Genomic DNA, 18,768 nt, shown 5'->3' on the forward strand with positions numbered 1-18,768 from the left:
ACATTCCAGTCTATCATTTTCGGCTCACTGTGCTACTCTAGACTGGGAGCACCCATATGCATAAGTACCAATCAGGCTTGATCCTGCTTCACTAGGAACATTCCAGGTCAAATTGCTAGGCTCCATCCCCTCTGAATAGGAACACAAAAAAAACCACAGAGCAGTTTCCACCTTTTTGGGGCTCATCGGCGAGGTGCAGCTTGCATGCTGTGGCACAATGAGCCACCACTCACATTCTGGCATATTTTTCACACTTAGGGCATCATACTGTGAAAAACAATAAAAGTGATCGATGGAGCATTTGAATTAATCTCAACCACTAAAAATTGCTCTGGGCTGCACTCCAATTAATTTTGTTTGCTCATAGTGTTGCTTAAACATAGTGCAAGGGTGTCTGAGTGAGCCTAGCATGGTTTTGTACTGGAAGGATAGCCTTCCGGTACAAAATACTACACTCAGACTGACTATAAACCATTTCTAATTTTGCATGTGTGCTGTACAGTGCAGCACACATGCAAAGTCAGAAAAGGAAGGAGAAATGATATCATTTCTCCTTCATAGCACTTACTTGAAAAACATTTCTGAAGCTAAACCCTGTCTACTTTTTTAAGTAAATAGGGCATTGCATCAGAAAGCTTGGGTGGTTGAATGAAAACGCTCATGCACCACCCATGGTATGCCCTCTTGGCGCTAATTGCTGCTTTGCGTTATTTTCAAGTGATTGTCCTGCACTAAACACGTTTAGCACTGGAAAGTAAAAGGGTTTGCAACGATTTGTGTCACTTTTATGATGCGAACATGGTGTAAAATCTTAGAAAATAGACCGTGAAGTGTCTGCCAAATTTGCTAAAGATTTGTTAAACAGCACTTAAGATCTTGTACAAAAAATCTATTTCCTAAGGAAGTCTACGCTCAATCAAAAACAAACATATATAAACACAAAACTGAGAATAAGAGAACTAGTTTTGCATTATGAATACATATCTGATTTGTCAGAAACTGAGGGGCACATTTAATACACTTTCATGCAACGCAGGGAAGCAAGCAAAGATTCTGCATTGCTTTGCATGATAGGGAGAGGACAGAAATGTGCCATATTTACAAATATATTGAACATTTCTGCTCTCTCCTTGCACTGGTGTACTCTGTGCAGCCTAGCATCAACTCAGGCACACTTGACCCATGGTGCAAGAATGCCTGCATTAAAGGCAGAATTGTTTTTGTGCCAGAAGGGACACCATCCTGCACAAAAACAATCCTTAGTGGCATGTTTCTCTTTCTATGTGTGCCCCATAATGCAGCACATGTGGAAACAGAAATTTAGGAGAACTAAAGATATTTCTCCTTGTTATGCCTCACTTGTCACTGCATAGCATTTTGATGCATTCCCAGGTTTACTAGTCTTTGTAAATCTGGGAATGCACCAAAATCCAAGGGTTAATGTGTGGGTCCCTCATGCTCCGCCCTTGGGACGCCTCCCAAGCTAAAATGTAACATATTGCAGTGCAAGCAGCTGCCTTGCATTACATTTCTTTACAAACTCATGCAAGACCATGCAAATCAGGGCTTGCATGGCTTTGTAAATATTGTTGAAGCCTTGGCGTTTGGCTTCATAAATATGGGCCTTTATATTGTCTCTGTGTTCTCCAATTCCTCAGATCGGAAAGAAAATCTCGTGGGCCAAGTGGAAGCAAAAGGCACATCTAAACCCCAAAGCAGATCACTGCAAATCCCAGTAGAGTGTACAATACATTTTTTTGTCAGAAAAATATGTACAATGGAATACTAAATGCAAAAACCCCAAACCAGTCCCATCCAGGAACTGTTTGAGTGCCACAGAAAAGTAAACTGGGATAAACAGGGGGATCTACAAAAACTCAAAAGGTGTTTGAATTCAATGGGCCTGCGTGTGACGTTTGTCAACCACATTGTGCGGTCAAGTGGAGTTGGCTGAGACTATTGCTACTTGTGAGAAAGTGCCATCTTTCTTGCATTGGTATGCCCCCACTTTTTGCTGAATTGCTGATGTGCTTTAACTGACTTTCCCCTTGGCTCCTGCCAATCAGGTACCAAGGGCCTGTGATCCTTCCCTAAAACTGTATTGAAGCTGAAACCCAATTGGCATCTCTGGCCACTTGTCAGCCCCTTATAAATGGTACCCTAGGTACCCAGGGCATTGTGACCAGAGAACACCCCTACAGGCTGAAGCACTTATTGTGCCACCCTTAGGGGCCCTGCACCCTGACAACCACACACTTCTTTTGCAGACTGAGTGGCCTGGTGCAGAACTAACCAAAGTCTTGACATGGCAAACATCCCTGTGTCCCATGTCCACACACCCACTGCCCTGGCATACCTCAGTCACTCCTCTAGCTGGGTGCCCTATGCCAATGATGTGGGCACAGGTGCAGGAGTCCTGTGCCCCTACAGTACCCAGGGCCATTCCTGGGCACTGTAAGTGCAGTGATGCCATTAACAGTATATGGTGCTGGGCGGTTGTCATTACGAACTCCACAGCACCATATTGGCTACACTGAAGTCTGACAAATTTGATATCAAACTTCTCAGCACATTTAACCCACACTGATGCCAGTGTGGGATTGAATGTAAAATGCACTACAGAGGGCATCTTAGAGATGCCCCCCTGAAAGTTAACCTACAATCCACGTCTGGTCTGAGAGGGTGCCTAGGCTGCCATACAGCAGACATGTTGCTGGAGCCCTGGCTGGAGAGCCCCCACTCTCCTGGGGCTGCAACAATGCACATCCTGGGCGAGGTGCTAGGCCTCCTCCCCCCAGGATGGGCAGGAGAAAGCTTCAAAGGCATACCGGGCACCCTGAACCTTCCTTCCTCAGATCCCGATTTCGAAACAAAAAGAAGACTAAGAAGAAGAAGACCTGCCGTGCAGCTGCTAACAAGAGGATGACTGCAACTGACTTGGCCCCACCCCTACAGGCCTGTTGATCCTTGAACCTGCTCATGCTAAAATCCTGCGTCTCCTACGGACAGCAACCTCGAGAACCCTGGAGGACCTGCCTGCCTTGACCCTCTTAGAGACTGGGACTCCCACGAGCAGTGGCTCTGCTCAAACAGAAATACCCCTGGTGCCAGCCAGGAAATGCAAATCCAGCCTACTCTGCACCCGCCGAGCCCGGCCTGTGTCCAAGTGGACAAAGACCCTGAGGACATCCCCCCGCGATTCTGACCTGTAATCCAGTGCCTAATGACCCTCCTTGACGACCCAGATGACGCCTGCAGACTCAGAACCAGGGACCCCTCCTACCGTGACCAGCAGAGGGTAGGATTTCCCGATGTCTAAAGACACCCCTGCACCCGGCACCCCCGGCCTCCTGTACCCAACTCCGGGGTGCCTACCTACTCTCCAAGATTCCAACTTACCCCTCGAAGTGTTGGTCGCTCCAGAAGATTCACCTCCCCCAGACCTGCAGCCTTTGTTCCCTTTTCAAGATCTCCATTGAATAACATTGAGCGCCCAATGGCTCAAAAGCACCCTGCACCCAGCTGCCCGAGTGCCCCTGGCAGTGCAACCTGTGTCCTATCCTACTTCCCCATTTGCCCTGAGCAAGTGACCAGAAGACCAGCTCCCCCGGCCACGTGGCCTGCTAGCCAGCAGCCACCAACCGAAGGCCCCCTGCCTCTCATTGGATAACATTGGGCCTAACTACCTCTGCACCCGGCTGCCCCTGTGCCGCTGAGGGTGTACCAAATGTACCTACCTGACCCTGGGAGACCCCTGAGTCTATGCCCAGAACCTTAACTCTGCCAGTCGAGTACTTACCTAAAAGCCGATAACTCACTTTTTTTCCATAGGCTAACATTGACTGGTTTCACTTGGAAATTATGTGTGCGGTTTTGGAACTTTAAAATAATTACCTGAAATCAGCCGAACAACGAATTCCGATTTACTCACCTGTTATCAGGAGAGACCTCAGTGCTTCACCTTTTAGCCCAGCACAAACCCTGAAAAGTAATTTTAGCCATACTTACCAGTAACCTGAATTTTCTTCCATAGGAAACCATTGACTGTTTTTCTGTGAAATTTCTTCTAAGTGTCAATTTTTGCAAACTACAAATATTCTTTCAAAATCGTAACAACTACCAAAATGTAATTACTTACCTGTTTTAGATAGAAGTCCTTGTGCTGAACCTAGGAGTCCAGTACTGGATTACAAAAGTAACGAGAACCTACTTTACCTGCAACTTGGATTGGATAACATTGGTAATTTCAGCTGAAAAAGTGGCAACTTTTAAAACACAATAAAACTCCTTAAAAATCACTACTGTAACCAAAATGCTTTTACTTAACTGTTTACAGCTCATGTCCCGTGACTGAATCTAGGATCCAGTCCTGTAGTTAGAAAAGTAATCTACAAAGTAACTAATTGCATTTAACTAGAAATTCCCATTGAGCTCAATGTTGCATTGTATTTGAAATTGTGTTGCCTATTGCAACAAACTGTAACTATTGCATTCAAAAAGTCTATTGCCTATTTGAAAAGTATTTAACTAAAGTAACTCATCCTGAGAAAGTATATTTTGATACCTTGTTGGTTCTAAAATAAAACAACTATATCTTTTGATACAAAACCATTGGCCTAGAGTACAGTTCTTAAGTGTGTGAGACCATTTGCTGACTGGGTGTGTACAACAAATGTTTTACACTGTCCTCTGGCACTGCCTTACTGCTCAACCAAGCTACCACTTTAGAGAGTAAGGTTATATCTAACTTTAGCCTCTGCCAAACCCCTGGGGACTCTATACACACTGTACCTTAATTTGGTCCAGTATATATGGAGCCACTTTCCTACACTACTCCTACAGTGATACAGAACAAACTATTGAAGGGGGAGGGGCAATTCGCCGGAATGAATTCCCAGATGACCAGATGAGGGAGTACTAGACTGAAAGTGGGAGAGGGGTTGGCCTAACGGCTAAGGCGCTCGACCTCGGAAACTTGGTTCGAGTCTCGGTAACGACGCCAAAAACCCCCTGTGATTCTGGGCAAATCACTTAATCTCCCCGTGCCTAAAAAAAAAAAAAAAAAAAAAAAGGTGTCCTCATGTAACGTAACTGGTGCTATGTAAAGCGCTCTGATAACTGATTCGGTTCGGTTCAAGTTTGCGCTATATAAAACTCTCTAAAATAAAAAAAAATAAAAAAAAAAAAAAAATAAGTCATGATCAATGGTCCGTGTGACAAAAGGAGACTGGAGCCTAATAGGTGCTGGGGGTACATGTACAGAGCAGGGGCTGTAGCCTGTGTTTAAGGTTGGCAAAGACCGCACTTTCTGGTCATTTTGCCAAGCATGCAGTCAGAGGCTGCCGCCCACATCCAAAGGTCAGATGCAGCAGGCTCTATGGTGAAGGGGAATGGGTGTAGGGTGTGGCCACAACTCCCATCCATAAAAAGAACATGATGAAAGCTGTACTCAGACATGTCATAGCAAAGAACATCAAAAATAGCATCAATGACATCAGTGAAGCTGGGGCACTCAGGAAGCAATTGCAGGGCCAGGCTGAAGGTCAAACCCTGTCTCACACCACAATGAACCTGGCCAAAGTTCATGAACCTCCATGGGCACGGACCACAAAGCCTGGTTGAAGACCTGTACCCAAGGGGAGCTAAAGAGCAGTTCAGCATGATCCTACGTGCACTCTAGGCCTCTGAATATTTTTATTACCAAAGTATACGATGTCCCCTTGCGTAGCACATGTACATTATTTAGTGCTTACAAGAATTATGCAGAATGGCCTCACTTGTGCTCTCAACTTTTGTACAGAGGGAAAAGCAGACAAATGCAGATAGAGGGCCATATGTATCAAAATAGAGTTTTGCGATTCGCAAATTGCGATTTTCGTCAAAATGCAGTTTAAGAATCGCAAAATGCAATGTATGTGGGATTTGCTAATAATTCTGTGAATCCCACACATTCCTTATTTGCGAATCGCAAATTGAGATTTGCAAATAAGGAATAACTTCCCATTCATTCCTATGGGCTAGGAGGCCCATAGGAATGAATAGGAAGGCATTCTTAATTTGTGATTACCAATTAGAGAATCGCAAATTGAGAATGCAATTTCAAGGGTGCCAGGGTGTCACAAGGACACCCTGTTGTACCCCTGAAATGTGCATGTGTGCACATGTGGCACACATACATGCCCTAAGGGCATGTATGTGTGCCACATGGCACTTTAAAAAATGCAAAATAGTGAATTTTTAAGTGAAATCCCAATTTACCACCATCTTGAAGTTGGTTGTAATTTGCAATTCCTTAAGGCCAAATCGCAATTTCTTTTGTGCTTCTTACATTGCATTTAATGAATCACAATTTGCAATTCCTTAAATTTAATTTCAAAATAGGGAATCGCAAAATTTGCGATTACTTATTTTGTGAGGAGGTTTTTGTGTGAAACATTGCACACTGCTAATTTGTGATCGCAAATGCTGAAATTTTGTGAATTTCAGCGTTTGCAATCGCAAATTGGCTTCATACATATGGCCCAAAGTGATTTACATCACATCGCACAATTTCGGTTAAAAGGAGCAGCCATGATTGGTACACATCTCCCCTATAGGCATGTTCTGTTCGGATTGTTTTGTTCCCTTGTACATTTTTCCATTTGCTTGCACTCTCAGAAGCTACAAAATATAATAAGTTGAAATGCCTATTCCTAGCTGCAGTAAGTTTGACACTTAAGCACCCAGAGGTGATGGAATTGCTTTCGTATATCGCTTGGCAATGTTGTATTTTTACTATCTTGTGCGTACTGCTCTTGTGTTCTTGTGGTGGTGTTTGTTATTGCTCATTTGTATGAGAAAATAAAATCCTGGATGGCTAGAAGCTTCCTGAAATAATGGCACTTAAATAGAACTCTTCCTATGCAACATAAATCCCACCTTCAGCCTCCACACAGCAACGCCCCAACAGACTAAACTACTCCATTCAACATAGATCAGACACTAAACCCTTTTTCCAAGCTAAAAAGCGTAGCTTTAAACTTAATAATAGCCAAGAATACGTCATTTTAAACTCCCTAGTGTTAGAAACTATCATGCCTTCTTGTCCATTTCCAAATACAGTGCCAACTAACCAATTACAAAGAGCTCGTGGACTCTACCTCCCTGACCCTAAGGTCACGCCACTCAAAGTGCATCCACAGAAGAGACAAATTACTGAGCAAAAACCAATAAAACGCGATGACCCTGTAGTTTCCGCATGCATACCCCAACCAAACCTGCACCGAAACCCCACTTTCAGGCTTCTGCTTAGAAGCAGTGGTGTTGCAAGGTCAGGTGGTAACCGGTGCAGAAAATGTCCTGTCACCCCGGCTTGACTAAATGGCAAAAATATGTGTTTAAAGCACATATTTTGCCATTTTGTCACTCAGTGATGACACCCGGGACGGACCGCACCCACCGCACCCCCCTTCCTACGCCACTGCCGCCAGGGGCCCTAACTATGGATCATGCCCCTTGTGCACTCTCTGCCCCTGACCAAGGCACCCTTTCTTTCTGCAGAAAGTTCCGATTAAAACAGTTTTCTAAAAGCCAGCAGTAGTGCAGGCAAAATAAAAACTACTGTTTTCTGCATACAATGCATTTATGCGATAAAGATTTTAAAATGTCATGATTAAGTATATTTTCACGATGTAAAACAGCCCTCCATGTAAGGTAATTAGATGTGAGCACTGGAGAGAAGATGCATTGATGCACCAAATAGCCAACAGCTTGAAGTGAGCGCAAAATACTTTTATTGCAAAGCCAAAATCTACTTGGTATATTTTCACCACCTGTAGCTTTTTTTTTTACGCCACACCTAAAAATATTAATTGCTCCACCCAATCTTATATATTCTTCCAAGCCTAAAGATTTAGGGGAATATTTACTAACATTTTACACCAGTTTTTCATCCCAAAAAGCGATACAAACCGGCGCAAAAATGTTAATTCGGAATTTACGTTCGGAGAAAAACTAGAATTGTGCTGAGCAGATGCATCTACGTAAAGCAAAGTAGCATTTTGTTCCCTGGGGGGAACATGGGTGTTCCCATGCATACACCCATGGTTTGTGATGCCAAGCCCTATCTACAAACATAGACCGGGTTTTGTGCCAAAAAAAAACAAGCATTAAAAAGAAGAAATATATTCATTCCTCCAAAACGTCTGACTTTGTATGTGTGCTACACTGTGTAGCATTCATCCAAAGTGTGAAAAGTTTCAAAGTTTGTCTTGGCATCGTATTTTGTACTTGGTGGTAACCCTTTCAGTATAAAATCTATGCGAGACATGACGCAGACACCTTTGGACCCTGGTGCACAGGTGAGTGGTGCTATGCAGCCAGATTGTGTGCCAGTGCTAGGGAGACCGCAGGACAGCGCCAAATCTTAGTATCTTAATATAGCGCTGTTCGGCTCTCTCCCTCTCATCCAATCAGCTCAGATGTTGGTTGTTGCGCTGCTTGCTTGAGGTTGAATTAATCTACCCCTTGTTTTGTAGAGCTGTAATAGTGCTACATATATCAGCTCATTCATTCACTGATTCATTGACACGTTCGGTAGAGAGAGCGCGTCCTTACCAGAGGCACGGCTAGCTTTCCGAGCGCTTTGGCTTCCTCCAGGCAGCCGATGGGGATGCAGCGGCGCAAACATCGTGCGCACGCCGGGCAGCAGCAGAGAGGGCTCCTCGAGGCAGCAGGGGTGGGCGCCTGCATTGTTTCCAGTACATCGGTGTCCCCAGCAGTGGCCCGTCTATCCATGGAGAAGGCTCAAGGAACACCAGCCCACTGAGGAGTTCTCCGGTTTTAAACACGCGCAGGAGGAGCAGCCGAAAGGAACAAGATACTCATTGTCCAGAGTTGTTTAGAAAGCTGCCTCCCCCTCCTTTCTAATCTATAAGGACCTACAACAAAGTATAAATGGAACTGATTACCATCTTTCGCTATCACATGACTGAGGACCAACACATTCCTCCCCCTCCACACTGGGTAGTAGTGACTGCTGAGGGAGCCTGACAGGGAGCATTTATGAATAAGGATGTATGCCACCGACGTCAGACATTTTATTAGGAGAGTTGCCGGTGCACACCTAGAAAGCATCACACTCCGAAACAAAATTGGCGACTTCATTCCCCCCATTAAAGTGCATTAAAGCAAAGACAGGTATAGCCCAGGGACAGCTAAAGTAAAGCCATTGTTAGCTTTAAAAATCGAAAGGCTGTTAGTATCTAATGTGGTCTTCCACGAAGGGCAATTCTCCATCATGGAAACCGTACAACACAGGGTAGGTGTGAAGCAGAGTTTGTAGTCCACTCACTCTTCCCTTGAGGACACAACATGTGATCTCGGGCAAATCTAGTCATTACCAGTAATCTCAGCTAAACTTATATTTAGATTAAGGTTTGGTTAGTCAGAGCTGTTCTGTTACATGAACACTTGATGAACTCGGAAAAAGGACAGAAAGCAGGACCCTGGGCGGAGGAGATGGTGCCTGGTGATTTAGGAGCAAGAGGTGCGAGTGCAGTGATGCAGCAGCTGTGTAGAGTATTTATTTATTTATGCATTTTTATATAGTGCGAACAACACCAAAAGGTGCCAGGGTCTTAGCAGTAGACTTATGATATAACATGGATAGCTAGACAGGGTTCAAGAATGACCAAATATTACCACTTAAACAGCCTTATTCATCAACGGGCCGTTTTGCGAGCCCCTAATAGCGATTCATAGCAAATCGCTATTAAGGACTCGCAAAACGGTATTCATGTAGGAATTGCTAAATAAATAGCGATTCCTACACATTCCTTATTTGCGAGTAGCAAATTGCTAATCGCAAATAAGGAATAACTCCCCATTCATTCCTATGGGCCAAAAGGCCCATAGGAATGAATGGGGAGTATTCCTTATTTGCGATTAGCAATTTGCTACTCGCAAATAAGATAGCGATTTAAAGGGTGCCAGGGGTGTCCAAAGGACACCCTGTAGCACCCCTTAAATACAAATTGAAACAGGTGTTGCGCACACACATGTCCAAAGGACATGTGTGTGTGCAACATGCAACTTAGAAAAATGCTTTTAAAAGCATTTTTCTAAGTTTTTGCTATTTACCGAGAGGTCTGACCTCTCGGTAAATAGCGGCCCAAAATTGCATTTTCGCAATTTTAAAATGCTTCATGAATTGCATTTAAGGAATCTCAAATAGAGATTCCTTAAATTCTATTCTTCGCAAATGTGCGAATTCTTAAATAGCGAATTTTGCATTTGGGATGATGAATCCCAAATGCAAAAATTGCACTCGCAAAAGGCAAGATTCTGAGAATCTTGCCCTTTGCGAGCGCAATTTAGCTTGATGAATCAGGCGGATAGTTACGTATGCTCCTAAATTTTCAAAATGGTAAATATTATTGAAAAAACAAATACGTTATACAGTGGGTGTACATAGCATTGACACATTTGTAAGCATCTGATGAAGTGCAGATAGTGTCGTTCTATACCAAGAGGTGTCTCGCTTTAGGCAGCAATGCTTCAGTGTTTCATGATGGTGTAGAGTAGAACCTCCTGAAAGTTTGAGCTTGTCCACCAGGTAGTCTGTATGTACGGCCTTATGAGTGAAGCAAGCAGTTTTGTATACAGCCTTAGCTTCAATGGAAAACCAGCAGGGAGAGACCAGCAGAGGTGTGATGTGTTCATACCCTTTTGTCCCGTGGAGGAAGTGTGCTGTCAAGTGTAGAAACGAATTCAGAGGGGTGATATGGGTTTTGGGAAGACCAGTCAAGAGAAAGTTACAATAGTCTATTAAGAGCCTGCTCTTCTGCTAGTCCGCTCTCTGTGTGTCATTCTCTTTCTGTTTTAGCCTCTTTCTGTCTTCTGTTTTTTGACTTTTTCTGTCTTTCTTTCTGTTTTCCTGTTTTGCTTTGCCTTTTTCGAGGCTGCTGCTGCCCCTGGGGTAGCCTTCCACCCCCCCAGCATGTCCCTGCTCCGGCCTCCCACCTCCCACCTCCCAGCTGCTCATCCTTCCCTCCACCCCTGCTTAATGGTGGCTGTTGCTTGCCAAGGAGGCAAGACCTCTGACCTCCTGGTCAGAGTAACTGCTTTCCTCTTCCGCAGGTCCACCGTTAAGGCACTGCCCTTAGCGCCTTCTTGTGATCCAGGAAGGTGTTCAGGCCGGTCCTCCACCCAATGGCTCCTACCTGCACCTCATCTCTGGCGGTCTAGTGGAAGAGCCTGCTCTTCTGCTAGTCCACTCTGTGTGTGCCATCCTCTTTTTGTTTTTCCCTTTTTCTGTCTTTCCTGTTTTTTTGACAGTTTTGCCTTTTTCTGTTTTTCTTTCTGTTTTCCTGCATTGCGTTGCCTTTTCCCTGCCACTGGTGTCCCCCGCAGCCCCTCCCCCCAGTGTTTTCCCGCCTCTCAGTTGCTCACTGTCCCACAAACCTACTTAATGGCTACTGCGTGCGGCTGGCACGCCGCTGGTGAACCAAAGGCACACCAAAGGCAAGTCTGTCTGCGCCCATCTGCACCTGTCAGCAACATGCGCCAGGGACCCTGGTCCCCCGACCCCCGCTGCTACGACCATAGCACCCTTCACGCACTCAACCCCAGATGCCGCACCTTCACCCAACTCTGGATCCAGACAGCCACCCCCAAGCCACCAGATGCCACAGTACACAAGCCCCTGAGCTGCATCCTCCTCAATCTACACTCCCTGCACAGACATGCTGTACAAATCTGGGACCTCCTTATCTCTCATTCAGCTAATGTTGCCTTCCTCACAGAAACCTGGACCAACGCCAGCTCTGCTCCCGCCACTGCAACCGCCATCCCCGACGGATACAAGATCCAGAGGAAGGACTGCCACAACTGCTCAGAAGACGGCCTCACCATTGTCCATATAAGCTCCCTCCAACTAACAAGCAACTGCTCGGACGATGCCTCAACCCTCATTGAACACTTCTACTTCCAGATCCAGCCCAACCCTAGAACGATGCTCTGTGGAACACTCGCTTACAGACTAACCCAGGTAGGTAACTCTGCTCTGCCTGTGGAGTTTCCAGATTTTTGCCTACTCTACGTTCTGTTGCGAACGCAGAGTTTAGAAAACACTCCGACTCCATGGCGGAGCGGAGTTAGCCAGCCCCTTCACCCTCTCAAAGTAATTATAATATAAAAAAGGTACTTACCTGGCGTGGCTGCCTCCCCCGCGATGGCCTCTCTCCTTCCTCGTCCTTGCCATCCTTCTTCTTTGATAACCCCTAAGTTGTACATTGTCAATGACATCGCAGACTTCATCGCTCCCCACGCCCTCGCCTCCACAGACTACATACTGCTCGGAGATCTTAACATCCATCTACCTAGACAACATCAGCGATCCCAACACCATCGCCTTCCTGGAGAACTTCACCAACATAGGACTGAATCAACTTGTCTCCACCCCCACACACACAGCAGGACACACACTCTACCCCATTTTTGCCAGAGGATCCAACATTAATTTCCGCCACACTACTGAGGCGCTCTGTACAGACCACCACTGCATCCATTACTCCTTCTCGAAAACCTCCACGCACAAGCGAACGCCCCACCTCCCATGCAGAAATTGGAACAAAGTCCTAGAAGAACTCCTCACCTCTGACCTCAGTTGCACTCCTCCCCTACTACGATTGAAACCAACACAGCAGTGATTGCCTACTGCACCAACACTCTTGCCCCCCTCCAGAACACCACGAGATGACACAACACAAAAGCAACCTGGTTCACCGAAAATCCCAGCGCTCGTGCCGATGACTGGAGAAACCGTGGAGAAATAACAAAACCCTGGAGGCACGCTCCGCTTACAAGACAGCCATCACGGCACACCCCAAACTCATCAAATTAACTAAGAGAAACTTCATTCAAGACAGAATCCTCTCCAACTCCCACAGCTCCAAGGAACTCTATGCCATCATACAAGAATTCGCCAGACCCAACAGCGATACAGTCGACGTCCCTCCCTCCCTCCCAAGACCTCTGGAACAGAATTAACTCCTTCTTCCACCTCAAGATCAAGATGCTCTGTGACAACTTCAACAACCAAGACTACAGCTCCGCCTCAACACCCCTGCAGCAACACCCTCCAACAGACCTTCCTCACCTAGACCCCTCCCACCACAGAAGACACTGCTAAGACAATGAAAAGCATACACTCTGGAGCACCTACTGACCCATGCCCACCGCACACCTTCCAGAGGGCAGCCACAACGATCGCACCCAAACTACGACGAATTATCAACTTCTCTCTTTAGTCCGCCACATTCCCCGATGACTGGAAATGTGCCAAAGTCAAACTCTTCCGCAGACCCGATGGATCTCAAGAACTCCAGGCCCATCTCACTACTACCTTTCGCCACCAAAATTATCAAGAAAGCCGTCAACAGCCAGCTAGCACACGGCATAGAAACCAGCAACATCCTAGACAAATCTCAATCTGGTTTCTGAAGCAACCACAGCACCAAGAACGCCCTCATAGCTGCCACCGATGACATCCGCGCCCTCCTTGACCAAGGCCAGAAAGCATCGCTCATCCACTTGGACCTTTCAGCAGCCTTCGACACTGTCTCCCACTGCACACTAGCCACCAGACTCACTGGCGCCGGCATCCAGGGAACAGCCCTAGACTGGATTTGATCTTTCCTCTCAGGCAGAACACAAAGAATAAGAGTCCCGCCCTTCCTCTCCGAACTAATAGATCAGATGTGGAGTACCCCAGGGATACTCCCTCAGGCCCACGCTCTCCAAGTCTACATAGCCCCCCTCGCAACCATCATCAGAAAACACAGACTCACCATAGTCTCATATGCCAACAACACCCAACTCATCCTCTCCCTCACATAGCAACCCAACATCACCAGGCGCAGTTTCCAAGAAGGGATGAAAGATGTTGCAACCTGCATGAGCAGGAGCTGCCGCCTGAAGCTCAAATCGGAGAACACAGAAGTCCTCATCCTCAGCTCCACCCCCTCCACATGGGACAGCACCTTGTGGCCTCACCCTCGGAAACCCACCCACACATGGGCTATGCAGGCAACCTCGGAATCATTCTTGACTCTTCACCTACCATGAACCACCAGATCAATGCCTTGTCCTCCACTTGCTTCAGCACCCTCCACATTCATTGTAAAACCTTCAAATGGATCCCCCCAAAACCAGGAAGACCGTCACCCATGCGCTCATCACCAGCAGACTGGACTACGAAAAATCCCTCTATGCCAGAATTAACAAAAAAACTCCTTGGTAAATTCCAGACCATCAAGAACCCCACACCCAGATTTTACTTTGACGTCCCACGACATGACTACATAACCCAACACCTCTGAGATCTCCACTGGCTCTCTGTCAAAAAAAGAATAACCTTCAAACTGCTCACACACTCCTACAAAGCCCTCCATAACACCAGACTCCACATCCTCAACAAACAAAACTCCTTCCATGCCCCCATGAGATACCTCCGATCTGCTGATCTCGCCCTAGCCACGGTCCCCCGCATCCACAGGGCCAGAGCAGCTGGCAGATCCCTCTCTTACCTGGTGGCTAAGACCTGGAACAAACTCCCCCGCCGCATCTAACAAAGCCCAACACTGCACTAATTCAGAAAGGACCTGAAGACCTGGCTCTTCGAATGATTTATGGAGCTGCTGGACCACCCCCCCACAATCCCCCACTGCCTTGAGACCCTCACGGGTGAGTAGTGTACTTTACAACCCCTGATTGATTGATTAAGTAGAGCACCAATGTATTAGCAAGAGATTTCATATCTTGTTCTGCTCGGTTGAGGGGGATTCCCCAGATAACACTTGTAGGAAAGTAGGCTCTGCTTTCATGGTTATTCCCATTTTTCTGGTGTTCTCATGTTTTTCTGACTAGTCTGACTGGGATCCTGCTAATCAGGACCCCAGTCACTGTGCTACCTCCCTAATTGGCCATGGTGAGTACTTTGATACATTCCTAATTGGCTGCTGGTGTACCCAAGTAGGTATATGGCACCAATGTACCTAGGGTCTAGGTACACCAGGGGTCCCCATGAGTTGCAGCATTTGTTACGCCACCCATAGGGGACCCTCAAAACTCTGACTACAGGCCTGCCACTGCAGCCTGTGTGAGTTGCTGCATACACCTCTCATGAAAGATATAAGTTCCCTTATATCTTACATCACTGCACTTGCATAAGTCACCCCTCTAGCAGGCCTTTCAGTCCCAAAGGCAGGGTGCTCTGTCCCAAGTGTGAGGGTGGCCCTGCATGAGCAAACCACCTCTACAAATCCTGGAGTCCATTCTCTAGACTTTGTAAGTGAATCAGCCATTACGATATAGAGAGGCCATGAGTCATTACGCGATGACCATCTCTAAAGTGGCTGGAACAAAGCGGGCATGTATGGTATCAAACATGTTCTAATCATACCCCAACACTGTTTCCGGAGTTGGAGGTATGATTCCATCCACAGTAGGACCCCTCTGTGGAGCCTCCATGCTCCCGGGACCGATCTTACAGAGCCTGACAGCAACCTAAGGCTGCTGCTGCCAACAGACTTGATTCTGCTCTCCTGTTGCTAGGCCTAGCCCGAGCAGTGGAAGGTAGGGCAATAGGTTTCCTATCACAGGGATGTGTGACCACCTCCCAGACAGGATCTAGTGTATTAGGCCGGGGTGGGGACGCTTGCCAGAGCCACATAGTCTATTGGAAGGACACATGTGGTGCCCTTCTTGCATATTCGCATTCAAACCTGCTCAAGGGGCCTTTGGCTCGTGCTCTAGTGCAAAACTGGACAAAGGACATGGGAGTATCCTCCCCACTGTCCAGTCCCTCTTCTAGGAGGGAGCTCTGTGTAGGAAGGTGGATATTTGACTATATGGTTACCCTAACTTTTTGCCTAGTGTTTAGCTGGTTTTTGACTTAGTTGGCCTAGGATCCTGCTATTCAGGGTCCCAGGCTATCTGCTCTCTCTGTAAAATGGACTCCATGTACCTTAGGTACATATCTAATTGGGTATTGGGTCACCTTGTGAGCCCCTGTACAGTTTACCATAGGGACCCAGGGCATCGGTGCATCCAAGGCCTACCAGGGGCTGCAGCATGTATTGGATATTTGACTATATGGTTACCCCAACTTTTTGCCTAGTGTTTAGCTGGTTTTTTACTTAGTTGGCCTTGGATCCTGCTATTCATGGTCCCAGGCTATCTGCTCTCTCTGTAAAATGGACTCCATGTACCTAGGGGACATATCTAATTGGGTATTGGGTCACCTTGTGAGCCCCTGTACAGTTTACCATAGGGACCCAGGGCATAGGTGCATCCAAGGCCTACCAGGGGCTGCAGCATGTATTATGCCACCCCTGGCTGGCCATCCAAACTGATACCACAGGCTGATCACTCAGCTTAGGCAAGGTCGCGTAATCACCCCTTGCTTAGATATAGTATTCCTATATCTACCCTTATATATAGACACATATATACCTATAAGTCACTCCTATGGCAGGCCTTGACAATCCTGGAGGCAGAGTGCTTGGTTTTATGTGAGATGGTGCTCTAGCATGAGCTGAGCCTGTCTGCAGTTTTCGGAACATGTCCTTATAGCTGTTCTATGATATAGCCATACCATATACTCTGAAGTGCATTATAATCCTTGCGGTTATTGCTAACTTTGGTTTGCCTTTATCAAAACATGTCGTGTAAGGTGTCATACGCTTTGGAATACTACCCCCCCCCCCCTCGCCAGTTCTGGCGGTGGGGTTAGCATTCCACCCTTCTAGAGGGAGAAGACATGTAGTTGTAGCTTTCCCCGGTTAAAGTTAATCAGAGCCTCAGCGTCACAAAATGGATGCTGCTGCCACAGACACGAGTCTGACCTCCTGCTGCTGGACGAAACTCCGGCAGGGGAGGCCTGGACAATAGGTTTCCTGCCTTGGGAGGTGCTAGCACCTCCCCAGACAGACTTTAGTGTATTGGGGCTGGGTGGGTTGAAAGAAATGAGACTGCCTGGGGCACACAAGGTGCTCCACGCATAGCCCGGTTCAAACCAGTTGCTGGGGCAATCCCGCCCCAGCTCTGGGGCGAAACTGGACAAAGGGAAAGGGGTGTAACCACCCCCTTCCCAGGTTCCACCCATAGGAGGGACCTAGCAGGTAATCCAGCCCCTTAATTTGGTATAAAGATAGGAGCTGAGTCTAGAGACTTTAGATTTATCCTGGAAAGAAACTCTGAAACAAACTCTTGGACCTTCGACGTTCCATTTCGACTGGAAGACTGAAGACATCTCCCTTGTGGTCAAGGAGTGACCACCCTGTGCAAACAGGCACCACCAGTAACTTGCCAGTTTGCTTTGTCAATGCTCCAGCCAGATCCCGAAGACTTAGTGATGCAGCCTCTGGACTTCCAGACTTCTCTGACTCCGACCCACATCCACAGCAAAGCTGAGACCTGTGGCGGACACGAGAGACGTGGGACCGGACATCCTGCAGTATCTGCTTTTTGCTACTTGTGCAGCTTCTGAGGCATCCTCGAAGTTGTGCATTGGGGATTGAGAAGCCCCAACCCCGAGCAGTAAGTACACCGAAGCTCAGCCCTCCATACTCCACGAGTGCCGCGTGGGGCCTGCGCCTGCATTTCTCCTCGATGTTTCTTCGCGGTTGCTAGCCCATTGGCTATTGGCCCTCCTGAAGACATCCTTTTGAAACAACACCACTTGCCTGGTTGATCTGGGCTTGCTGCTGCTTTCCTGTAAAGGGGAAGCTCCGCAGACCTTGCTGGTCTGAACAGAAGGCGATCTTCCCTCCCTGCATTTCTTGCCTTTGCCAAGGCTTGTTGGATCCAATCCGGATACCGACACCGCCAACAGCTAGATCCTTAGTGGGACAGTCTATATCCAGCTCCTGGTTATTGTTGACACCTCCTGGTCCACGTGGCTGTAGAGACAAGCTACACATCTTCACCTGATTGCATCTCGACATCGCCGGGTTCCTTCCTGGTCATTGGCTAGTGACCCAGACTCTGTCCCCTCTGCTTTCAGGTTATTCACTGCTCTGATCCACCCTTGAATCCATCCGGACATCTTCCTCCTGGTCGCTTGCAGCACTTTCTTGCAGCTCTCCATAGGATTGATCGACGAAACCCGACACAAATCCTGGAGTCCATTCTCTAGACTTTGTAAGTGAATCAGCCATTACGATATAGAGAGGCCATGAGTCATTACGCGATGACCATCTCTAAAGTGGCTGGAACAAAGCGGGCATGTATGGTATCAAACATGTTCTAATCATACCCCAACACTGTTTCCGGAGTTGGAGGTATGATTCCATCCACAGTAGGACCCCTCTGTGGAGCCTCCATGCTCCCGGGACCGATCTTACAGAGCCTGACAGCAACCTAAGGCTGCTGCTGCCAACAGACTTGATTCTGCTCTCCTGTTGCTAGGCCTAGCCCGAGCAGTGGAAGGTAGGGCAATAGGTTTCCTATCACAGGGATGTGTGACCACCTCCCAGACAGGATCTAGTGTATTAGGCCGGGGTGGGGACGCTTGCCAGAGCCACATAGTCTATTGGAAGGACACATGTGGTGCCCTTCTTGCATATTCGCATTCAAACCTGCTCAAGGGGCCTTTGGCTCGTGCTCTAGTGCAAAACTGGACAAAGGACATGGGAGTATCCTCCCCACTGTCCAGTCCCTCTTCTACAAGTAAGTTTGAGAATTGAGAATTGGTGTACTGTAAATCTTTGTTTGGTTTGGGTTTTT

General features: G+C 47.1%; 1 protein-coding gene across 2 annotated transcripts in view; it reads right to left on the minus strand.

Moving 5' to 3' along the window:
* The window catches only part of LOC144822417 (multidrug and toxin extrusion protein 1-like), a 762,229-nt gene that overhangs the window by 705,002 nt on the left and 38,459 nt on the right, over positions 1-18,768 (minus strand). Inside the window, exon 1 of one of the 2 annotated variants that reach the window (XM_078679903.1) lies at positions 8,596-8,842. The exons of the other annotated variant lie outside the window; for it this stretch is intronic. Coding sequence (XP_078536029.1) covers positions 8,596-8,775 — 180 coding nt within the window. The 5' untranslated portion in view covers positions 8,776-8,842. Of the gene's footprint in view, positions 1-8,595; positions 8,843-18,768 lie in introns of those variants that run through there. 2 annotated transcript variants of the gene reach the window in all.

Source organism: Lissotriton helveticus, chromosome 3_1 (genome assembly GCF_964261635.1).
Source record: "Lissotriton helveticus chromosome 3_1, aLisHel1.1, whole genome shotgun sequence".
NCBI lineage: Eukaryota > Metazoa > Chordata > Amphibia > Caudata > Salamandridae > Lissotriton > Lissotriton helveticus.